This window comes from Colias philodice, chromosome 3, assembly GCF_061535455.1.
Source record: "Colias philodice isolate Cphi_HAF_F1 chromosome 3, ilColPhil1 Martin Lab GWU primary, whole genome shotgun sequence".
In the NCBI taxonomy this organism is placed as follows: Eukaryota; Metazoa; Arthropoda; class Insecta; order Lepidoptera; family Pieridae; genus Colias; species Colias philodice.
Genome location: NC_143088.1, coordinates 4,855,673 through 4,879,865, shown reverse-complemented (window position 1 = coordinate 4,879,865; position 24,193 = coordinate 4,855,673). Strand labels below are relative to the sequence as shown.

The 24,193-nt window shown below is 33.2% G+C and overlaps 2 protein-coding genes across 2 annotated transcripts; one reads left to right on the top strand and one right to left on the bottom strand.

Moving 5' to 3' along the window:
* Positions 1 to 113: 113 nt before the first annotated feature.
* Positions 114 to 13,617, top strand: Fbl6 (F-box and leucine-rich repeat protein 6). Its single transcript, XM_089714252.1, has 10 exons — positions 114 to 1,504; positions 2,835 to 3,045; positions 3,471 to 3,621; positions 4,024 to 4,184; positions 4,820 to 4,986; positions 5,463 to 5,603; positions 6,109 to 6,273; positions 7,708 to 7,933; positions 8,885 to 9,041; positions 10,063 to 13,617. Exons 1-10 carry the CDS (start codon positions 695 to 697, stop codon positions 11,891 to 11,893), a joined length of 4,020 nt encoding a protein of 1,339 aa, XP_089570378.1. The 5' UTR covers positions 114 to 694; the 3' UTR covers positions 11,894 to 13,617.
* Positions 13,618 to 18,071: 4,454 nt separating this feature from the next.
* Positions 18,072 to 23,642, bottom strand: LOC149489590 (uncharacterized). Its single transcript, XM_089714320.1, has 11 exons — positions 23,459 to 23,642; positions 23,190 to 23,344; positions 22,891 to 23,081; positions 21,885 to 22,031; positions 21,380 to 21,554; positions 20,567 to 20,722; positions 20,152 to 20,309; positions 19,569 to 19,721; positions 18,847 to 19,139; positions 18,723 to 18,763; positions 18,072 to 18,602 (listed from the first exon to the last, which is right to left on the bottom strand). The coding sequence occupies exons 1-11, from the start codon at positions 23,568 to 23,570 to the stop codon at positions 18,414 to 18,416; spliced, it is 1,770 nt and encodes a 589-aa protein (XP_089570446.1). The 5' UTR covers positions 23,571 to 23,642; the 3' UTR covers positions 18,072 to 18,413.
* Between the last annotated feature and the right edge of the window lie 551 nt (positions 23,643 to 24,193).

The window sequence follows — 24,193 nt, the reverse complement described above, 5'->3', positions numbered from 1 at the left end:
AACGTCTAAATTTCGTACAGATTTCGAAAAATAAGCAATTTGCCATAATTTTTCTTTATCAAAATATAGATGTTTTCATAAAAAGCTAGATATCTATAATTCCACCATGTCTTTTTAGTTATATTAATGAAGTGAAGTGTGTTAATTTTAAATAAGACGTCTTTACAAGGATGTCTTTTAATAATTGATATACACAGAGAACAACTCAAGAACAACCTTTGTGACAATGTCTGCATCTGTTGACTAAAATTTGAAACCTAATAAGCTTTTAACAAGGTCAACTGTTTTCATCAACTTTTAGTCGTCTCAAATATTTTATTATCAGTACATATTCTTCAATTTGTGTGTTCATCGTCACATTAATATAGATAATAGTGTTTGTGTCCGCGAAAATGGTCTATACTTTGTTTTTCGCAATCACAACGTTACATGAACATGGATGACCTAAAATGCGAATACGTAAAGAAAAAAAGATGCTTTGGATTAAATCCAGAAGTGCTAATTGAAAAATGTAATGATGACAAAAACATCAAGTGTCCACAATCAAACATAATAAGATTATCATTTATGAGTAAGTGTTACAGTATCAAAAGTGAAAATGTGATGTGTCAAACTGATTGTTTACCTCACGACAGACAGGTGACGGTGAGCGTTTTATAGAAGTGGTTTGGAAGGGCGGCGGGAGGCGGGCGGTATGTCGGGCCATTCCAGTCCCCTCAACGGCGGCTATGATGCTGCTGAGCCTGCCATGAGACTTTCGGTCCGCAAGGATCTCTTCCCGGATGAGCGCCTGCCCAAAATTGTCACCAATTCTGACTCTGATAATGAGCAAGATCAGCTTGAAGACTACTCCTGTGTTAAACTGGAGACTGACTTCGAGCAAAGCATAGATGATATAGCAAATCAGAAAATGCAGGTTGTGAACGGAATCATGCCGAGTGCTCCACGATCCCGCCATAAAAAGCACAAACAGCGGTCAAGACGTGATTCTGATCAATCCACTTTAAATGGTTATCTTCCATCCGAGCGCAAAAGGAAAAAACATTCTCGTAGTTCTCGCAGTCGGACCCATAAGAGTAACAGTGTTGTCTCAAAAATTAAAGGTGGTAAAAATTTAAACTTAGTAAGTAGTAGTGAGTGTCAAGAAGAAGAAGACGAAGAGGACTCGGACGCTGAAATTGAAAGTTCAGAGGATGAAGTGCTACAAAGTAGTGTTAAGTTGAAATTTTTGCCAAGGCAAAGTGGGAAACCTTACAGTCATGAACTTAGTCAATTATCTACGAAAAAGAATAAATCTAAAGACTCCTCAAAAGAGCAAAGGACTCATGTAGTTATCCCTTGTAGTGGTAAGCCTAGATCCATGCTAGGTCTGTGTAGTTCGCGTAGCAAAAAGAAATCTAAGAAGCCTGATCGTACACCCACATATCGAAGCCAGATAGTGGATGCAAGTACTAAATTAAAGATTAAGATAAAAAGGACGGGTATTCAAGAGACAGTAAGCATAGTGAGTATTTTAAAGTTTAGTCAAACTAGTTTATGATTTTTATAAATAAAATAACTAGGAGGTGAAGAAACCATTTGTAATTTTATATTTGCTTGTATACAAATGTTTCGGAGATTTATTTGAAATATTATTTTATTGAGTTTTTCATATATTACAAATATTATTAATAGAATATTAATTGAAGTTCAATAGTAAATACACAAGAATAACACATATTTTGATTCTTAGGTTGTTTTATTGTAATTAGGAATTGTTAGTAAATAATAGAATTCTATTGTTATTTATATTACATTTAGACATTAAAATAACAGTTATTTATAGTATATTTTTTAGATTTTATCATGGCCATTTTGCTTACAAAGAACTTAAACTTTAAAGACTGTTTCTGTGATGCAACCAATTCACTTTCACTTTAAGTCACAGGTCAATTTCTGTGTTAGTCTCATAAACTATTTCTCTTGACACAATTATATAGCTTAATTTGGCTCATTCCCATTTGATTACTTTAATTATTTTAATTTAGTTGTAGAATTATATTTCTGAAAATGAAATTTCTCAACTTTCTCTAATATAAATTCATAACCATACAAATAACATGCATTTTTTCAGAAAAAGTAAAACATTAGAGATATAAATAGATTTGATTTTTAAGTTAATAAATATGTTTACATTATGTACCTACATATAATCAAAAATATGAAAAGGAAAAGATGAAGTATATCGCTACCATAACAATAAATAAATAAATTGATTGTAATTGATTTCACTTTACAGAATTTAAGATTTTTGTAAAAGGCTACTTATTCCTTATCCTTAAGTTATGGTATATTTGTTGCACATTAGATACTCTCTAAAACCTTATATCATTCAGTGAAATTCCCAATAAAATAGATTCAACCATTCCAAAGAGTATAAAGCTGACAGAAAAACATTGAATAATAGTTTATCATGCCTTGAATTATTTGTTAACAATAACAATTTATAAGTTGTACATCTAATATGTAGGTATATTGCAAATATCAATATGTATGGGTAGAGTATACATCCCAAATCAATGAAAAGCTATTTTCTACAGAAATGGGTTCATTTTATAGATTTCATTAATAGTAACGCTGATTATCCGAGTTAATTGAGACCAGGGCTGATTCAGATAATCAAAAATTGGCGTAATCAGACATAGATTGTAAGTATAGAAATACGAAAACTTAATCAGCAGTTAAAATATACTGGATTGAATGCTTTGGAAATGAACATAAATTTGAACTTTAAATTACCAAAAACAACAATACAGTATTCAATTATTACAATGGTATCAAATTTCTAATTCCAGGTGGCTCCAACACCTACAATAATAGCAGATATAGTTCCGAGAAAGTCAAAGAAGAAGCGATCTGCTTCCCCCGCGCCTAGTGTCAGTTCTGGTGAAGAATATGATCCTACTAGAGGTGATACTGCAGCCGCTATGAGTGTCGCAGCACCTAAACCGCGACAGTCGCGGCAAAAAGCTCCTCGTAAATCTAATAACAATACAAAAAGTAAAGGTAAATAATATTCGAAATTGTAACAACATTATATAATTATCTAGATCAATTAATAATCACCATATTCATTTATCTACTACAAACCTTGACCACAAAATAGTAAAAATATATGTCCATGATAATATGCATGAATGTGAATATAATAAACATATAAGTTATCTGTTAAGCGAGATAAAAATTTACTATCAAATTTTTGTTTGTATAGTTTCAACACATACATGTTTATGAAATGTATTTTTTTTCTTATTATTATTTTAATATTAAAGGGAAAACTGCAAATTTGTAAATAATGAGAAAAATAATGTATGTATTAAGTAAGTTATTGTAGTAAGTTTTAATTTATTGTTATGACTTAATGCATGTTTATAAACTGATAAATAAAAGCAATTGCTTCTCTGTAATAAATTATATATTTTTTTTAACAGCTCAAAAGACTGAAAAAAGTAGAAGTAGTGCAGCTGAGACTAGAGATGCAGGGCCCCAAAGCCCTTGGGCAACTTCTATGCCAGAAGAAATTCTAACAAAAATATTTGAATATGTAGTCATACAACAAGGCACACTCCCTGCTATAGTTAGGTAAGGAAGTTAACAAAAAAAAAATATTCACACTTATTATTATAATAAATCAAATTGTGTTCAAGTCTATCTAGAATCTGTTAGAAATCATTTTATAGAAGCGTGTTTAGTACTTTTTTATTTTATTTAGAAAATATAAAGTGGTTACTAAAACAATATTCTTAATATAACAGTACATTATTAGATCGAACATAAATATAAGTACCTGAAATGTGCAACAAAACCTCTACAAACTGAAGATTACCATCTTAAATGATTTGAGATAGTCCAGGTGAAAACTGATAAATTTTTTTGACATTCAGGTGTCCAATTAACTAGTCTCTACAGCTAAAAGAGAAAATTGCACTTATAATTTTATAATATAACCATGTGTATATTTAATCAATATTATTTCTGTTCTAGATTGAGTAGCGTATGTAAATTTTGGCATAGCGTAAGTTGTAAGCCTGAATTTTGGAGAAACGTCGACCTTGCACAATACACTGTAGATAAATGTAAAACTGATTATAAACTTGTGTGGCTACTGGAAAATCGACTGTCACAATGTCAAAGTTTAAATATTGGTAAGTTTATTTATATTATATTTAAAAGAACAATAGCATGAAATTATTTTACCCTGATGGCATTTAATTATTAATACATTTTGAAATTTAACTATACATAATAATTAATAAGTAATGGAATTGATATACAAATATGATATTGGAGTGGTTGTACATTATTTCCTACAAGCACAATTATCTTTTTTATTACCGAGATATCACTAATACACGCGCGTTGCGAAGTAATATTTTTGGGTCACTGTGTTACCTTCTTGGTCACATTAACTAAACTAACTAATTAGTACAATGATTCAAATAATTAACAAAGAAGTTTATGTCGACCTAATACAGCATTTAACCATTGATAAACTGTAACAATATACTTTTAAGTTTATGTACTTACTACTCATTTAAATTTGCAGTACATAGTTCAACAAGAAATGGTATATATTACATAATATAATAATATGCTTTTCTCTCCAATTAAAAAATAATGTTGGTATTTTATTGTTTGCGATTTTATGCAAGTTATTTTTATGAATATAATATAACATTTACAAACTGTTCAAAGTTCTGTAATTTCCAAAATTGTTTATGGATCAAATAACGATTATATCAAGTAGTATTAGTAGTTTTATTATAATGATTTATTTTAGCTCAATGGGATGTATGTAATGTGACATGGGTGCTGACATGTTTGGTGGACTATTGTCCCGATTTAGTGGAACTCGGAGTTGCTGGCTGGAGTCGAATCACTCCTGAACAGTTGTTTGACTTGATTCAAGGGCTGCCGAAGTTGCAAAGGATTGATTTATCGTCTTTGGTAAGATAATAATTTATTAATTAAAAACTAATGAAAATCAATATAATTGTATTGTATTTTGAATGGAAGTTATTTTATCTTTTTCGGATGTAACATTCATTTTAAATGAGTATTGTACTTTGTACTAAAATAGAAGTTTTAAATGGCAAAGCGAATGCATTCTTTTCATTTTAGAACATAATATTTATAGATACAATAATTAGAACAAGAGTTAAGTTGTCTTAAATCATTTTAACAGATTTATAGAATACTAGGTAGCTTTCCGCCCGTGATTACGCCGCTTTGTTTAAAGCCTAATAAATTATATAATAACCCTCATTTTAAATCACTCTATCTATTAAAAAGAAACAGCATCAAAATCCGTTGCGTAGTTTTAAAGATTTAAGTATATATGGGGATATAGGGACAGAGAAAGCGACTTTATACTATATAGTAAAGAGTGGCAATTACTAATTATGTTTTTATACGTTTTACAGTCAGAATTAGGCAGTTCAAGTACATGTTTATCGGCGGCTTCAGTGGCGCGGATTATGGAAAATTTTGGAAACCGACTAACACATCTTACTCTCGCCAATAATAAGTTTTCAGCGTTACAGCAAACATTGACTTCAGTTGCGGTATGTATTATCAAAGTATATTAATTTAAATAATTCAATTCTATCCTAAATTATTGCATTAAAATCGGTGATAAGCATTTATCATGTTGTTATTGATTTTTCGAAGAAGTTTATCTTTCTTTCCATTAATCTTCTAATCTTCGTCATTTCATGAACAACCTGTCTTTTCTGTGTTTCGTCCAATATCTTTCAATAATTTTATCAAGAAGTGACACATTTTAACAATAAATATGTAATTGCTAATTTTATAAAAAATTTGATATGGTTGAGATTTCAATTAAAGACTATTTTTATTATTATTTTATTTCCGCCCGCGGAATAATTATAAACAGCCTATCTATTTACCCAAATTTTATCAAAATTGACAGACAGAGAAACATAGCTACAAATTTATTTTAAAAATTACTTTTAAATTAGATTTTCCATATAATCTATTAAAATCGTAATTCATATTTGAAATTTGAAAATTTTGTTCAATTTAAAAATTTTTTTATTCATTTACCAGACATACTGTCCAAACTTAGAAGTACTGGATATATCAGGAGCACTGGCCACTTCGCACCCCGCTGCAGTTCCCTTAGAGGCTTTACAGAAAGGTTGTCCCAAATTGAGAGTGTTTCGAGCTGCTAATGCGCAGCTTGTACTTGCTAATGCTACCACGTCTCAACAGGTTCGTACACAAAGAAAATTAAATAAAAGATATTTTTTTTTAGGTTGTAGTGTTCATTAAGTATTTTTATGGAATCAGCCTCAAAAACATATTGAGCATAGTCCACGGAATCCCTGTATAACAGAGTTTTTATTATATATTTTTGTATTTATCTCGGTCGTTACTATAACGGCTTCATCAGAACGCGTACTTAAGCGCGTTAGAGCGCTAAACTGACACCGCGCTATGACGCGTCACATACAGTACGTCACGTACAAACAGAGCGCCAGCGCACCTTACGCAACACAACCAAAAAATTAAAATGTATATTCCTAAGTTTTCGATGTGTTTGGTTTTATACGTATCCACATGTGTGTCCCTTTTTTGCTAATTTGTGCCCTTTTTTTACTAATATACTATAGTATCTCAGTAAAACAGGGGAGTCAGAGGACTACTTTAGTTCGGAAGTCATTCATCCCTGGGTCCAACTCAGACAATCTCATATTATAATATGTTATCGATTGCGCAATGTCATGTAATGTCATTCTTTTTAAGAGTCCGTATCGATTTTAGAGTGATTTTGACTTGTTTCAGTAATTCTTTAGAAGCTCGTTTAACAAAACTAAATTAGTAACAATGTGTGATGATATCTTAAATTAAAGATTAATTCAATATCTAAAATACGTTCGCGACAATTTATTGATATTCATTGTCCAGTTTGTTTAATAGCCAATAACCTGAGGCGTGTTTCAATTTTTTCCATGCGGGACGTTCGTGTCTTTGTATTTTACACGGAATTTAATAGAAGAAATTTTCTTATAAAATATACAACAGTAAAGACACTGAGACATCCTAAAATATGTTCGAGGCAATTTAAGTACTTTTATTGAAAAATTCAAAGAAAATATAAGTTAAAATAGCCTTACTTTGATGAAATTTTATGCGTATATGGCATCGAATTTCTAGTTCTTACAGCAGAGTTAAAAAAAAATAAAAAATACACACTAAATGATAGGTTAATGCTTGAAAATTTGCAATAAAAAAATACATATTATATGTTTTATGAAAGAAATGGAATAATTTAAAGTTCTCTAGAATTTTCGATTATATACGGGAGCGCAAACGTTGTTACGGCAGATCTATATAATCGAATATTCTAGAGAATTTTAAATTATACCATTATTTTCATAAAACATAGTAGTTAGTTTTTTTAAACGAGCACCTAAAGAATTAAAGAAATATGTCAAAATCACTCTTAAAATCGATACGGCCTCTTAATATTAAGGCAATCGCCGGTACAGCCTGAAAATCAGCGCTGCTTTTGTGCAGCATTTTGCTGAGGCTGTATCCGTTTGCCTAATTTTAAGATAAATTGTGTAATGTTTATGTCTGTTTTTTTTTGGCAATAAATTACTTTTGTTTCTTGTTCATGTAACATGACGGTTCGCTCGTCAGATGGAGGCGGGCGGGTGGGCGCAGCTGGAGGAGCTGTCGATCGCGGGCGGCGCGGCGGCGGAGCGCTCGCAGGTGGGCGAGTACCGGTTCGGCGAGGAGGCGCTGGCGCGGCTCGTGCGCGGCGCCACGCGGCTGCGCCTGCTCGACCTGCGCGGCCTGCACCGCCTCACCGACTCGGGGCTCGTGCGCGTGCCCGCCTGGGACCTGCAGCACCTCTTCCTCGGCGGTGAGACCCCACTCCGATGTACCGGCTGTGATCGTCAAGTGTGCGCACACGATTATTCCGTAACTATTACAGATATCAAAAAACTTTAAACTGATATGGGTATGGGAGCGTTTGATGTAATTTTTTGGATATTTCTTGTTTTATTTTTAAAAAGTTATTATTGTCATTTTACTCATTAGGTGAAGTTCTTTTAATATAAGTTTAAAGCTTTTTGATATCTGTAATAGTTACGGAATAATCGCCTGTGCACACTTAACGATTACATCCTGTATACTAATGCATACCGCGCATTGTGCACACGTTCAAATTACAAACGTAAATGCGAAATGTCGCTCACAGTAAAGAAATAAACGCAGACCGAAGCAGAATTTTATTAATAGTTCAAATAGGCGTTATCTATATCGTACACGCAACATAATATATAACACACGCTGTGTTCGAGTTACATTTACAAAATTCACGCGAATTCTTTAGATTATTATAGTGTAAAATTTGTATCGTATATATGTACTTTAATGATTTATTAATTTGTACATTAATTTAATGATACTGTTCATTAACAATTCTTAACTTTCTCATATTGTAACAATCGCATTAAAGAGGAAAAATATTTCTATCTTATAAATGGCATTGAGAAATGTTTACCATTTTATAACAAGAAAACGAATAAATGAAATATAAATTTTACACAAAAAAATTAAAGTTAAGTTTCATTCAAAAAATATAATAATATTTTTAACGTGATAACGTTTTTTAAAATCGTTTTAGTCGGGTGACATGTTCATAAACTTGTGTCACACCAAAACCTCACGAGCGCGATCGCAGGTATAACGAGAGAGAGACGGACCGATCTCCCGTCTCATCTCGAGCGCTGCCACCAATAAGACGTTATCACGTAAACTTCTCGATCGTAAACCTACTTTACAAACAACCAATTTTGTTCGTTATCAGGTTGCAACGTGACGCGGCAACGCAACGCGTGCCTAGAGCTGATCTGCGAGAAGTGGTCGCACAGCCTCATCGAGCTGGACCTGTCGTGGGCCTCCGCCAGCAACGTGCTGGACGACGCGGTGGCCGCGCTCGCCGACGCAGCTACTAGCAAACTTAGGTATGTATCAATATAATAGCTGCTCCGCGCGGTTTCACCCCCGTGGCCCCACTCCTGTTGGTCGTAGTGCGATGATATATAGCCTATAACCTTCCTCGATAAATGGGCTATCTAACACCGAAAGAATTTTTCAAATCGGACCAGTAGTTCCCGAGATTAGCGCGTTCAAACAAACAAACTCTTCAGCTTTATAATATTAGTATAGATTTAAGATATTATATTTTAGTTTTAAAGTAGTAGCAAATGCTCTATTATCAATATAAATTAAAGATAGATAGGGTAGTAGTGTTTGTTATGGCAATATTTTTGATTACACCGTTTACAAGTCAAGGTTTGTTTTATTTAAAAATTAACTAGCTCATAATAGCAAAAAGCTCCTTATACGTACACAAAAAGCAGAGCATTTGTTAGCAACCCTGTTTGTAAACGCTGAAATATCGAATAATAAAATTTTCCTGCCATATTTACTTCACTGATTACTCAAGAACAACTGAAATAATTTCGATAATTTTACTTTGATGGGCTTACCTAACCTGACCGTCACACTAAATTTCATTATAGCTATAAGCTAGTGTATGTATAAAACGGAGATATGTAAACTAATATGTTATATGACTGAAAGTTAGGATATGTGCGCGCTAACCAAAAATTATTTCAACATTGGATACCATAGTTTATATTATATTATTACCTCACCCACATTTTTATTAAAATTTTCATAGTAGTTTTATTTTAGTAGTTTATAGCGTTTTTAATATTTTCAACTAAACTCATAATATTAAAATATGTTTACATACAAGAGATTTGTGAATCTCTCGTAAATGTCGTATTCAATATCATTTATTTTTTTGCTGTATTGAAACTAATCAACAGTTAATTAATTTTACGAAATATTTGGTATACTATTGTAATAAGTAACCTGATTATTTGTGTATTATATTCTTTTTTTTTCCCCTTTTTTTAATTTTAGTATTGATTAGATATCATTTTCTCGTACTTACATTATCTTTTAAAATTTCAGAATACTCAATCTTTTCGGCTCGTCTGTATCTTTGGAACCAGTAAAGAAAGTATTGTTAAAGTGCTCCCAATTAGAATCGTTGAATTTAAGCTTGTGTCGGGCTTTACCGCGAGGTATGAAGCGGTTGTACACAGGCAAGGAACTTCAAGACTTGAAAGATAGCTTCGACACCACTAAAGTCAAAAAAGAGGGCAATAAAGAGCACGAAAATAAAAAAGGTAAAAAGTCGTCCAAAGCAGAGTCTTCGAAAAGCGAGGACAAGAAAATTGAGAATTCAGATAACGTTTCCGAAAGCTCTAGTGTTAATTTAGATATCAAATCTCCAGAGTCCAAGTCTTCCTCGTGTGTGTTTCAAGAGCCGCGTAGCGTGTCCGATGCGTCCACTGTTAACGATAAACTCGCTTCAGTTGAGTCACGAATAAAATCCCCACCTAACACCAAGCTTCTGTCGCCAAAGGATTCCTCAAATATCTCTGCTGCCATAAATGAAGCGAAATATTCTTCATCAATTGCTAAACTGTCGAGTCCGCTCGCACAATCGAAACCTGATTCATCCTCTACCCCAAGATCAGACCCGTTGAAGGCCGAGTTAGGTAGTCCACATTATAGTCCCGTCCAAAAACCAGATAGCCAAGTTCCGAGTAGTCCCGACGTTCAATCAGAATTAGTTAAAACGAATAGTTCTTGGAATATAGGCCCATTCAAAAGAACACCAAATCATAAGTCTGAAGCGAGCCCTCTTAATAGATTAGAAAGTCACAATAAAATTAAACAAGCGAAAGTCATAGAGCAATGTAGCCCTACGACTTCGCTAGAAAATAAAAGAAGTCCCGAAACGTTAGGTGTTAAGCCGGATATCAAGAATCCAAATAGTTGGAATTACGGCAGCTATAGTCCTATGCCTAGACAAGATAATCAATTTTCGTCACAAAGAAGTCCCTACTCGGCACAACCGAGTCCCGCTCAACCTAGCCCTTACTCGACCCAGCCGAGCCCCTACTCGACGCAACCGAGCCCGTATTCCTCGCAACCTAGTCCGTATTCGGCTCAACCGAGTCCAGACACGAGCCAAATGGTAAAAACTGACCTTCAAAAGTCAAACGCGTGGAATACTGGTAATTTCAGTCCCCTACCTAAACATCACGCGCCCTTTTCTCCTCACCCTTCGACACACAACAGTCCAGATCCCGGTCTAGGAGTTAAAAGTGAAAATCTCAGAAGCAACCCGAACAAAACGCCCGGGCAATACAGTCCCATGTCGAGGCCGCAGCACCACAGCCCCTACTCGCCGCGGCCGAGCGTGGACAACAGCTACAGTAACAAAAAGAGTCCCGGAGTGGCCGGCAAGTACAGCCCGATGATGCGCTCCGACTGCCACCTGCCGAGCCCGGACGGGGGACACGCCGCGCGCCCGCACATCGCCGGCCGCAGCCAGGAGATCTACGGCCGATCCGTGACCAAAGCGCCGGAAGTCGTCCCGAACATCCCACCGCCCGACGTGTCCAACTCGTGGGGCCTGGACAGGTACAACCAGATGAGCACGCCGAGCACGGGCATCGAGTCGCTCGTGTGGGGCGGCGCGCCGCTCGGGCAGGCGCCGCTGGGCGCGCCGCAGTGGAACGACGTGGCGCACTTCGCGCCGGGCGGCCGCGGGGACGCCGACCCGTGGACGCTGGGCCAGTTCCGCATCGAGCCGCCGCACCAGGTGCACAACACGTTCGTGGAGCAGAGCGTGAGCTTCGACTCGCTGAGCGCGCACGTGGAGCAGCAGGCGCAGCTGCTGGCCGGCTACCTGGAGGACGGCTTCCCCGAGCCCTCGCGCGTGGACTGACGCCCCGCCGGCCCCGTGCCTGCCCGCGCTCCCCGCGAGATACTCGGGGTGATGTAGTCCTAAGTTTGAACAATTATCGTTAGAGATTGTACATAAGATTATCTAAATAATTATAAGAGTAACGAAGCTAGAGACGCATTGAAATTATTTTGCAGCCGATTTTCATAATATATAGTTTATAAAGTTGCAAATGAATTATTTATTATACTTTAGTGAAAGAGAATCGAGTCAGAAATTAGAATTGTTATTGTATATATTTGTTTGGCTGTTGAAAAGTCGCAAACGAAAGTGTTCCAAAATATTAGGTGCGTTCGTAATTTTTTATGAAACGAACCAAAAAGTGCGACTTCTTAATAGCGCGTTCAGAATCTGTTATAGTGGAACGAGTTAAATCTTCTGGAAACTTATGACGAGAGACAACTCACGCATCTCAAGGATATTGTTTTTGAGCCTATTGATTGTTCATTGTGATAGATTAATAGTATGTTGTGAAGCAATAAAAGTTATGAAGCAATCCTTGCGATCCGTCCGTTGTCTGTTACGGTAACATGTGAGTCCAAAGTAAATGTTTAATGTTAAAAGTATAATGATGTTATGAGAGCATTATCTTTTAATTGAGAGCAGTCTGCAAACCCAGCAACATTCCTTCTTAATGGCCGAGCGCAGATATTTCTATAATGCTAAAATGTGATCGCACTGCAGTTGTTAATTATGAAGTTAAAATACAAATCTGTATATTTAATGGCTTTCTAAACTTTTTGCCTTGGAAATATCGTTAAGTATGCATCGGTACCGTTGAAATGTTTTATGATCTGAGAGATTTGTATGTTTATATTTTATATATTGTACTATGTATTGTATATTTAATATTTATTAAAAACTTCATACACAAATTATTTACTTAACACATTCTTGTTGCAGTGTTCATCAATTAAGCAATATGACTTTTATGTTTATTTCGAATATTATATATGATAATTTAATTTTACACAGGATACAGTAAAATCTGAATGCATTATAGCCTTACTATTTACGATGTAGACCTTTCTAGAATTCTTTATTTCTGTATTTTAGCAATACTATATATTTTGTAAATTATTAGTAAATTGTATTTATAATTAATTGGTAGTCTCAAGATAGAATCGTTATTTATGTAATTAAACATATTTGACAGCATTTTATATTAATTTTTACCTACTTTTGATTTTTATACTTTTTACAAAATGTCAACCAAATGATCATGTCTATACATTTATACATTTCTTTAGTTAAGTTTATTTTGATAAGTTCAGACATAACGGATCTACTCAATGTTGAATGAAATAAAAGCCAAGTACAAAGTGCTTTGTGTAAAACATACACGCAAATGGTTTATGATGTATTTTAAACCTATTTTTTCACCAAATATTGTTTTCAATACCTGCATAATTAGCCTTAAAATGCCTAATCTTAAAACTGGAGAGAATATTATATAGTTTTATTAACTTATTACAAAATGAAGAATATTATCTACTATACATAGAATGTATAAAATATTGACTTAGGTAAATATAAATTAACGTTAAAAATAATCGTGTACTATAGTTTGTATAAAAGTTGACTAATACCTATAAGTTCTGTTATGTAGAGATTTTTGTTTGTAATATTGTTAAAACTACCGTGCGGACTTCTCACGAGTGGTCCAATTTTTATAATCTAACCAATAAAATATCGATGTGGTTGTATTCATTCGTTTCATTTGATACCCTACCCGCATGCTCATTGGTTTTTGCACTGATAAGTGATAACTGACCTCTTCATCCTAACCCAATAAACATACATTCGACATATCTACATTTAAATACGTTTGCTATAATATATGCTAAATATTCGAAAATAGACTGTTCAGTCACAGGGATAGTCATCTCAGTACAATGTACATTACAAGTAAATGAAATAAAATAAAAACCCATTGTCGGTTTTGTGTTATAGGTACTGTGTGGTTATACTACTAGTCAAGAAGCTTATATCTAATACACTGGAGATTTCAGTGTGAACATTAACTTGTAACAAGAAAATATGACCTTGAATGACGCCTGTATGTTTTTTTATCCCTTTCACACCTAACTAAATAAGCTTCTTGCTACTAGTATATTGCTAGTATAGTATTATATTATCTGTGGTTATACTAAATCAAGCCGAATATAATATGTCTTCGAAAAGAACAGTTTCACAAACTTGACAAATCATTACATTATTTGAATGGGCCCTGGAGAGAAAGTACCTACTTGAAATACTCGAGATAGCAAATTTTGCTGAAAGAAAGCATTCGTACTTTATTTTTGAAAATAAATAGAACTGCATTCAAAGAATTTCCAAAATTCACTTGCATTGAATAGAACCAACTAAAAATTTAAAAAGTATTTTAGTTTTATTTTAAATTTCTTCAAATCGATACAAATCAGTCATAATACTAGTGTCTAGTACATGTTTTAAACACCATATTATCCGTAAAATATTAAATCTTTAGTATGGAGTATACATGAACCTTGATCATCGTCTACGAAAAATTGTCCGTCTGGCAAGTGAACCACCAATTGTAATTTTTATAGGACTCAAAATAATGAAAAAAAAAACTCTAAATAAATAATAATTTAATGCACGTATTTAACTTCATATACCTACGATGATTGAATTTGGAAAGTAAGTAGGACGCTACATATTTGCGGTGCAAGACCGCAATTTTAAAATTGGATTATTTTTTCTTTTTCATTTGTTTTACCTACTAAACTTGTACTTAATTATTATCTGTAATTTCTGAAGAAAATAAATTAATGTATCCAGAACAAGGGGTCTCATTTTGAACATTTTATTAGTTAAAAAAGGTTAAAATTAGTAACGTTCTTTATGTTTACGTGGTTTACATGTTAATGATGATACAATAAATTGTTCGATTACATTATATTTCTATTTCTAAGAGTAAATATTTTTACGAAAATTAGCAATCATTTAGTATGCAGTAGTAGTAGTATTTAATTTCAAGTAATTTCCTTCCAGGGCCCATCGAAAATTTCCACACATACATAGGTAGTTATATTAAAATTGAAAACAGGCCTAAAATTAAAAATTGTAGGACACTCATTCTCATGATAATCTTACCCAATGAGTTAGGCTTTCAGTTTTTAGTGCCGCCATTGCCAATAGTATAAGTCTAAAAATTGTCGGTCCGCCTACGCTGCAAAACAACTGTCCAACTTTTGACGAAATTTTCAGTTGCAGATAGCTCATGTTACAAGGTAAAATTAAGAAGTTGAAGAAAAAAAACTACAATACAGTGATAAAAACTTTTTTATTAATTAAATAGTGCAACAAGCATACTATTATAATGATAAATTACAAACTATCAATTCTGATTGCGCATTGGTACAAAAAATATAACAACAACAGCGCATAAACTTTGCAACAATACAATATTTATACCTAAGGTCATAACAATAGATAACAGAATCAGAAGAAAAATTTCGTTGTTGTATAACTTCAAACATAATTTTATCGAATACTCTGTTTCACATTAAATAAAACTAATATTGTGGTACACCAAATAATAACAATACTGGATAAAATTCGATCAGAACACGAATCAGATCGAATACTTATATTTAAAATGTAAATATCTTCTTTTTTATAAGGTGAACAAGAGTGTTACAATTTACAAAATAATAATTATTGTTAATAAATGTGTACACATCAACTATACAATATATAGGTGCAGTTCCTTTATAATATATCTAACATAATATTTAAATTAGATTACCAATTACTAAGCAACACCGAACCATATTATTAAACAATATAAACTAATTTAAATGCAAATTAAAAAAAAAACAATCATAATTTTAACATTCAGGCCTGTAAAAGCAATGAAGTTTTAGGCACGTATATTATACGAATTTGACTAGAATACGACATCGATTAAAACATAAATATGCTATCTCAACATGGAATGTAAAAATATTTTTAGTGTTTAAAATTAATAATATTCGCTATATGTATAAAAGAAATATTTTCGAGTCAATTTATCTAGTTATCGATATTTCATTCGATTTTAATTATTTCGGCAATGAGATTCGAAATAGTAGACTACAAGCCCGCATAGGACAAAAATATGGGTCAAATGAACCACCAGGGGACATATCTAGAACGATAGCAGAGCAAAAAATAATAAGATTCATCACTATGCCGTCACTTGTAAGCTGTCCAACTGAGTGCAGATGAGAATTGAAAAGTACAACAAAAGTAGACTCGGTAAATTTTGGTCATATATTTTTGTACGGCATTCTTAACCATCGATAGATCCATTAAAAATAATAAGAAACCGCTCAGTGCCGTACAAAAATGGTGGTCCACCAAGTCGGAATTTTTATTTAATTTCCGAGAGTTACCGGGGGTAAATTTGGTCATTTGACCATGTACGGCATCTGTGTCATACTATTGCTATACTGCTTTTAATCCATTATTCCGCAACGCCGTACAAAAATCATGGGGACAAGGGGAAAAAATCGAGAGATGCAATCCCCTCTCTTTCCCCACTCCAGGGGGTCATTTGACTAAGTACGGCTTCGGTTCCAAAACATTATCTAGCACTCAAAAGTACTATTAAAAGCAATGCCGTCAAAAAATAATTGTTCTTTTAAATGTATACCAATAATCATCTTAATTTCATCGAATTCTTGATATAAAGAGCTGTAAGGTCATTTGACCCTGTACGGGAACTTTTTTTTTAACATGATATTGTAAAATTCAATTGTTGTATAGTATTGCCGTTCAAAAGAAACCGTTCTAAAAAAAGTTATAGAGAAATGCAAAACCAGAAATTTTGTTAAAGTTTAAACATCGTAGATTAATGAAATATAATAGTTTTCTACACTTTATCCGTTGTTTTAAATAGTATTAACATAGATAAATTAGGAAAAAACGATGCCGTACATTTTTGTGCAGACCACATCTTTTAGGCTGATGAAAGCGACGAAAGCTACAATTTTAAGAGTGCTTTATGGCCATTTGATACAGTACGGCATTAACATATTTTTACCCAACTACGGCAAAGCAAAAGGAGGGTTATGGTTTTGACAGGTCATGTATGTATGTTCATCTGTTCCCTCGTAACTTCTAAACTACTTATCAGAATTCGACAAATGACATATCATTAGAGGCGTCTGAATTGTTCACTGGATAACCAACGACCAGCTAGCTAAAGGCTATATGGGGTTTCACAAAATCTAATGTGGCGCCCTCTAGCGGACAAAACATACAGAGTAAAAAAATAAAGTTAAGATAAATATGCAGTGTTTGGTATCATTTGAAAGCGCTTTACTTGTACATTTTGAATATGTATATATTACTAGCATTTGCTTGTGACTTTACCTGTATTCATGGACTGATTGCATATAATTCACATCTTTTCGTTCATAGCTTTTTTATTAGTTCATCTATTTAACGGAGTCCATTCCACCTGACTCCGACTTTCCAAGGTGATAATTAACCACCTCGAGCTTCTTAATATTAATGTATATTTATATTTTATTATAAAAATATAAAGCAAACATTTCGTTATATGGATTTTTTTCTTTTTCAGATTTTTCCCCTTTGAACCAACGAAAATGTACGGCACATGAAAAAATATTATCTATGCATAAAATACTTTAAAAATAAATTTATTTCGTGTTGTGTCAAATGACCCCCTGGAGTAGGGAAAGAGAGGGGATTACAACTCTCGATTTTTCCCCTTGTCCCCATGATTTTTGTACGGCGTTGCGGAATAATGGATTAAAAGCAGTATAGCAATAGTATGACACAGATGCCGTACATGGTCAAATGACCAAATTTACCCCCGGTAACTCTCGGAAATTAAATAAAAATTCCGACTTGGTGGACCACCATTTTTGTACGGCACTGAGCGGTTTCTTATTATTTTTAATGGATCTATCGATGGTTAAGAATGCCGTACAAAAATATATGACCAAAATTTACCGAGTCTACCTGTACTTTTCAATTCTCATCTGCACTCAGTTGGACAGCTTACAAGTGACGGCATAGTGATGAATCTTATTATTTTTTGCTCTGCTATCGTTCTAGATATGTCCCCTGGTGGTTCATTTGACCCATATTTTTGTCCTATGCGGGCTTGTAGTCTATAGCTTGTTATTATGAAAACCACAATAAAGTTGACATGACAGCATTTATTACGCATTTCGATATAATGCGAAAAGCATAACATAAAAAATTTATCGATTTTAATTGATTAAAAATTCGAATCCCATAGTACTAATTTGAGATCGTAAATCATGATCAATATAGTATGTGTATAATTAATGAATTTTTAATAATTTCAATTTCAGTCATGAAATTTCGTAATTGATTCCTTAATTTAAAAATAGGGTTGTCGTCAACTAAATGGAAATATAAAACGATTATAGTCTAATGAAAACTGGTGACAATGGTGTTGGCATTTTATAGAAAATCCATAAAAATAATGCGAATGTTAAATGCTATCATATTCTTCGTAGTTAAAGTCCCCAGTGACGGTAGGGGCCAGGAGGTCTTGTTGGGGGTTGGTCGGTTTGTCACTTTTGGACTTCTTGCGTTTATGTTTCTTCTCTTTGCGCTCGGACCGGTCGCTGTAGTCCCCTTTTTCTTTGTCCTTAGACTTCTTCTTTTTGTGTTTTTTCTCCTGTAATTATTTATTTTAATATGTATTGGGTAAGTACATGGGATGTATTGCATGAATAAGGTTATATTATATCTAAATAACAAGTTGAATATATAATTTGTTTTATGAAACGAATTTTACCTTCTGATCCGGCTCCTTTGCCACATCTGGGTCTTCGCCTCCTGAAAAATAAAAATAAAAAATGTCAAAATCTTTCAAAAAAATATGTAAGGATTTTTTTTTTCTTATACTTAGTAGATTTTACCTTCTGGTGATCTCCTAGCACTGGAATCTCCAGCCCAAAGTGGATATTCATTGCTCAAACATTCATCTTGGTCTTGACTTACGATTCCTATGTTATCATTGTCATCCATATTTTTGCTTATAGTTGCTTGATTGAACATATTAGTTAAACTATCGTTTTTACTAATTCTAGAGTTAATTGTATAGTCTGTGCTTATTTTAGTCTGTATGGTGGGTTTAATGGGCGGACTGCTGTCAACATCGAAGTCATCTTGATCAATAGTAACTCTGGGATTAATGGTATTTTCGTCGTCGCTAGAATGAAATAATAATTTAATAATTATTATTGATTTCAGTAAGGCTTTATATTATGTATTATCACTGTCAATAGAAACTATAAAAAATAATGAAAAACAGAGCTAGGAAAGCTTTGCTACAAGACAACAACTCAAATAAACATAAAGGAAATACAACATTTTTAATGCGTCGTAATTTTATCTTATATATAAAATTCTCGTGTCACAATGTTAGTCTGCATACTCCTTCGAAACGGGTGGACCGATTCTCATGAAATTTTCTGTGCATATCGGGTAAGTCTGAGAATCGGCCAACATCTATTTTTCATATGTACCACGGGCGAAGCCGGGGCGGACCGCTAGTAACTTATAATATTCACTTAAAAGACTTCTAGCTGGCATCATATGAATTTCGACAAATTGTATGAAAAATGTTCAAATGGATTACCTTTCACTTTCGTAATTATCCTCTTGATTTACATTATTGATAGGCTGCAAGTCTTCTAGGAAGCTGCTATCAAGAGTCCCGGCATAAAACTCGTCCAAAGCGCCGGAAGAATTCGACACCGATACATTTGTTACAGATGGCGTGCTTGGACCACTGGCAAGGAAGAAAGAGCACAGAATATTTAATTTTACATAAGATAGAAATTGATGATTAATAGGCTTTTTTCAGTTCTAAGCAATGATATTATAAGTAAAAATTTAGTAGATAGGTTACCAACATTTTCATCATTGATCTTGAACATTTGATCTTCAAAAACGCGCATACAAACGTCAAAGTAAACAGTAAGATGGCATATTTCAATTATCATGAGAGAAAAAGCGACAGTTGAAGTCTGGCTAATTAGCTAGTAGCTACATTTCACATGCCCCTTAAGATTTAATATTTTCTAGTGATGTAAGAGTGAAAACTGAAAACATGTATGCATGTAACAGTTCGGAGTAAATTTTTTATTAGAAGAAATAACTATGATTGAATGGTCAACTCGTAGCTTACAAATTATTGTTATCTCTTTCTTATAACATACCTGTCTTGAGGGATTCTCGATGGTGTTGTCTCCATACTAACGGTTGGAATACCCTTTGGATTAATTAGCTCTTGGCTCACAAAGGAAGTTTGTTTTGCTGGTTTATCCTCTGGTATGCTTGAAGATCTTACTAACGTAGGATTTAAAGATTGCGCTAACTGAAACATATAAAATTGCACGCTCGTGTATAACGCACACATAATATTGCAAGTAAAAAAATATGTCCAATAAAGTTTGTATGGAGTTTCAATGACAACACAGATTATGGCTGATAAAACATACAGGTTATTTTTGTAGTTTTGAAATGGATAATGAGGTATTGTACGACAGTTTTAGCTGTTTTAATTTCCTTGCATATAAAAAATTCATTGGTACAGAATTCCGTTGTTGTTATTAAGTTCTTATTTATACTCACAAGTGGATTAACACTTGGAGGAACTATCGGCTTGCCGGCGCCCAGTACAATGCTCGGCGATCGCTCGTTGTTCACTCTGGGTTCATTCTCAGTGCTTTGGCGCCTCTTGTTCGCCAAACGGTCAACAAATGTATTGTAATGAGCTTCATCTGATTTCTGCAAATAAAGTATCTTTTAATAACATATATTTCTTTATTTATAGAGCTTTTGTAGCTTGATGGTCCAAGTCCAGTCTATAGTGAATATAATTTTAAACTTAATTATCACTATGCAAAGTAACAGTAGTGTTTATTTATAACAAATCACAATGCATAGTCAAACATATTAAATTTTATTGTCAAAGTTTAAAACGTCCGTCTGTCGCACCTTGAGCAAGGTGCGACTAAAGAAGATAATGTTTGACTAAAGAAGATAATGTTTGAAATAATTCACTAGATTATTGTAAGTTAGAAAGTATGCACATAAACATACATGCACTTCCTATCATCCTCTTATTTAAAGAGATACACAAAATACTATTACAATCAAATATAAAACCAGGCATAAGACACATAAACAGATTTAAAAAAATACTGGATATTAAAATACACCGGCGACTGACCGGATTTGAACTCCAATTCTGGATATTTTTTTTTTTTCATTTCTTTAAAATCTTTAAATATTTACACATTGATTATAACCCTATTATAATAAAAATTATATGCTGAAAGACTGAGATGAATGAATGAGCTGAAAAAAGAATTGAAATATTAATATAATGCAATTTTTTATATTAATATAATGAAATATTGCATTCCAAATGCATAATTTTACCAGAAAATCATCAAGCTCCTTTTCTGTCTCCTCTGTATCCTTTTGATTCCTTTGCAACTGTTCCAATAAACTCGTTTTCTGCAGCCTTAGAAATGGAACACTCAGGAACTTGTGCAAGAATCTCAAGCCAAAGCCATTCCTCATGGATGACTCTGCATACCGGATTGGGGCAGTCCTATATTAAATATTTAAATTATTTAATATTGTATAATTATATTGTTTTAGCTAAACATTTATGAATTAAAGATTTTTTTACAAAGTTAAATGTGGTTTTATTGATATAAAACTCATACTTACTTATAAATTTATTACTTCAGTAAAAATAAATTACTGAGGAGAATATCTTTTCTCATTTACAATTTATAGTATCCAGATCACAACATACCAAGACTTGTATTTTTTATGAATAAATATGTCAGTATTATCAAATTATTTCCCATTTTATTTAAATAAGTACATCACAAGTATTCTAAATAGTTTAGTTTAGGTGTTATCATCAAATTACCTGGTCATTTTAGCATTATACAATGCCTGATCAATGTGGTGGGGGTGGACTTGCCGATGATGCTGCATGTCACAATGATTGCCAAGAATTATAACCGGCAAATCAGCTGGAATTTGACCCAGCTCCTTGACTACATAATCAAATGTCCTGTACAAAATGAGTTGTTAGTTCTCCTCTTTCAAAAAAGGGAATATAAGACCGAGATTCTAGTTGAAGTATGTTAAGTTGAAAAATATGAATACTGTGTCTATATGTATAATATGTATACACATATGGCTTCCCATATCAAATTAACGCAAAATTTTGTAAAGTGAACAAAACTAGCACATTGCTAATAATTGAGCATGTTTGTTTTTCTAATAAGGATTAGTACACAAATAATTATTTATTAACTTATGTACATTCTCCCCGTTTTCCAATTACAGAGCATAATGTGACTCAGTGCCGCACAATGCCGAATTATGCTGATGCTTAATTGGAACGTGAAACGCACAGGTTGCGCAAGATCAGTGTTGAAAAAAAAATATTCATAGAGTTAGCAATAACCTCATTAATGTGTAAATAAAGTGGTATACATAATAATTGGTTGAAAAATATTTACTATTATTTTGTGTAATTTGGATTTTGATTATTTCATTAACATTTTTTTTAATGTTTGTACCTTCATCCATACTTATATTTATTTTTTTTAACACAATTTGAATTAACTTTGATTATTTCGAAAAAACTACAATGAAACGAAAGCTTTAAATTTTTTCCAACAATTAATAATTGCTAATGATAAATCGATTGCACGCATCAATTCACGCGCATTACTTTTTCTAGTGCTCGATTGTGCGAAGCGTTGCTGTAGTTGGAACATTCAACGTTAAGCATTATGCCGCATAATGCGCTCTGGTGCTGTAATTGGAAAACGGGGTCTTATTGTTGCATTTTTATTATATGCTACTACTAATGTATACAAAGTGAATATATAATACTTTTATATTTAGAACAAAATACATACCATGGTTTAGTGATATCTAGCATTAATATAACACCGGTAGCATTTTTATACACATCTAGGAATGTTGCATCCAACACTGGTGTTTCATAGCCTTCCTCTGGCAATGTTGGTGCTGTCTGATTCTCTAACTTCAAACCTAATGGCATTTTCTTCTTTGTACGACCTTTATCTACTACTTCCCAAACCTCTACCTAGAAACAAATAATAAAAACATTTATCTGCACAATTGTTTAAATTCAATCATATTCCATATTGATTGATTAAATAATAAGTACAAAAAGATAGAAATAAATTATTACCTTTACTATAAAATCTGTATTCTTGTATGTCCAATGTATTGGAGCAACTTGAATTTGCTCTGTCGGCGTATACTCTTCTTTAAAGGGGCCGCCTTGTAGGCGTTGTAGCAAACAAGATTTACCAACATTTCGATCGCCTTTTATCAGAATTTTCACTAAAAATTTAATAAAAATCTATAAATTCACTATAATATACGATTAGGTTAAAATTTTAAACCTGTTTACATGGTTAACGCATAATTAAATAATAATTAGAAAGTAAAACACACTGTTATAGTGAACACCCCGAGAAAATTTCTTTTGCAAAGACGACGACATAGGCATTGGTGCTGGGCAGCGATCATCATTGCTTCGTGTTAATTTTTTAAGGGCGGAAAACATTTTTAATCAATATCTCTCAAATTAAAAGTAATCACTTCCCAACTTTCTTTCATGCAGCTTTTTGACATGACCTAAACATAAATGTTTGCGTGATGTTTGCAAGTGATTTGACGGATAAGTCAAAATTATGTCATCTGTCAAATTTATTTCTTCTTGAATTCTGAGCTTTTTGACTATATTCGAAATGTGAATCGCGCTAAGTTATAAAAAACGTTCTGGGCCACGGCTGTATGACTGTTATTTTTTTTTGCATTAGTATTAAACAATTATGTTAACATTTACCTGCTTAACATAATATGCAACGCAATTATTTGTTAAGATCTCACCACCAAAGAAATAAAAAAGGGAATATTAATTACTTAATTTGAAAAATATTTGGATGATCAAACTGCTCTGTTTTTCTTTTAGGATTAATCGAACCGATCGATCCCCTAAACTAATTTGCATGAAAATTGTTGGTACCATTTCAGAGGTTTAGGTATACCTACACTTTACATACCAATTGTGCTAGCTTTCCGCTCATGTTGCCAACTTTACATATTATATTTAAAAACTTTCCTTGGGTTCTCAAGGAATTTATTTATTTCCATTTCTACATTACATACAATGCTATCCATCATTGA

Excerpts from the sequence above, each read along its gene's own strand:
- Fbl6 (XM_089714252.1), top strand. The coding sequence starts at position 695 with ATGTCGGGCCATTCCAGTCCCCTCAACGGCGGCTATGATGCTGCTGAG. Across the intron at positions 3,046-3,470 it reads TAACAATACAAAAAGTAAAG|CTCAAAAGACTGAAAAAAGT; the intron begins GTAAATAATATT and ends TTTTTTTAACAG. Across the intron at positions 4,185-4,819 it reads ATGTCAAAGTTTAAATATTG|CTCAATGGGATGTATGTAAT; the intron begins GTAAGTTTATTT and ends GATTTATTTTAG.
- LOC149489590 (XM_089714320.1), bottom strand. The coding sequence starts at position 23,570 with ATGTTTTCCGCCCTTAAAAAATTAACACGAAGCAATGATGATCGCTGC. Across the intron at positions 20,310-20,566 it reads CTCCAAGTGTTAATCCACTT|TTAGCGCAATCTTTAAATCC; the intron begins GTGAGTATAAAT and ends TATATGTTTCAG. Across the intron at positions 18,603-18,722 it reads CAAAGGAGCCGGATCAGAAG|GAGAAAAAACACAAAAAGAA; the intron begins GTAAAATTCGTT and ends AAATAATTACAG.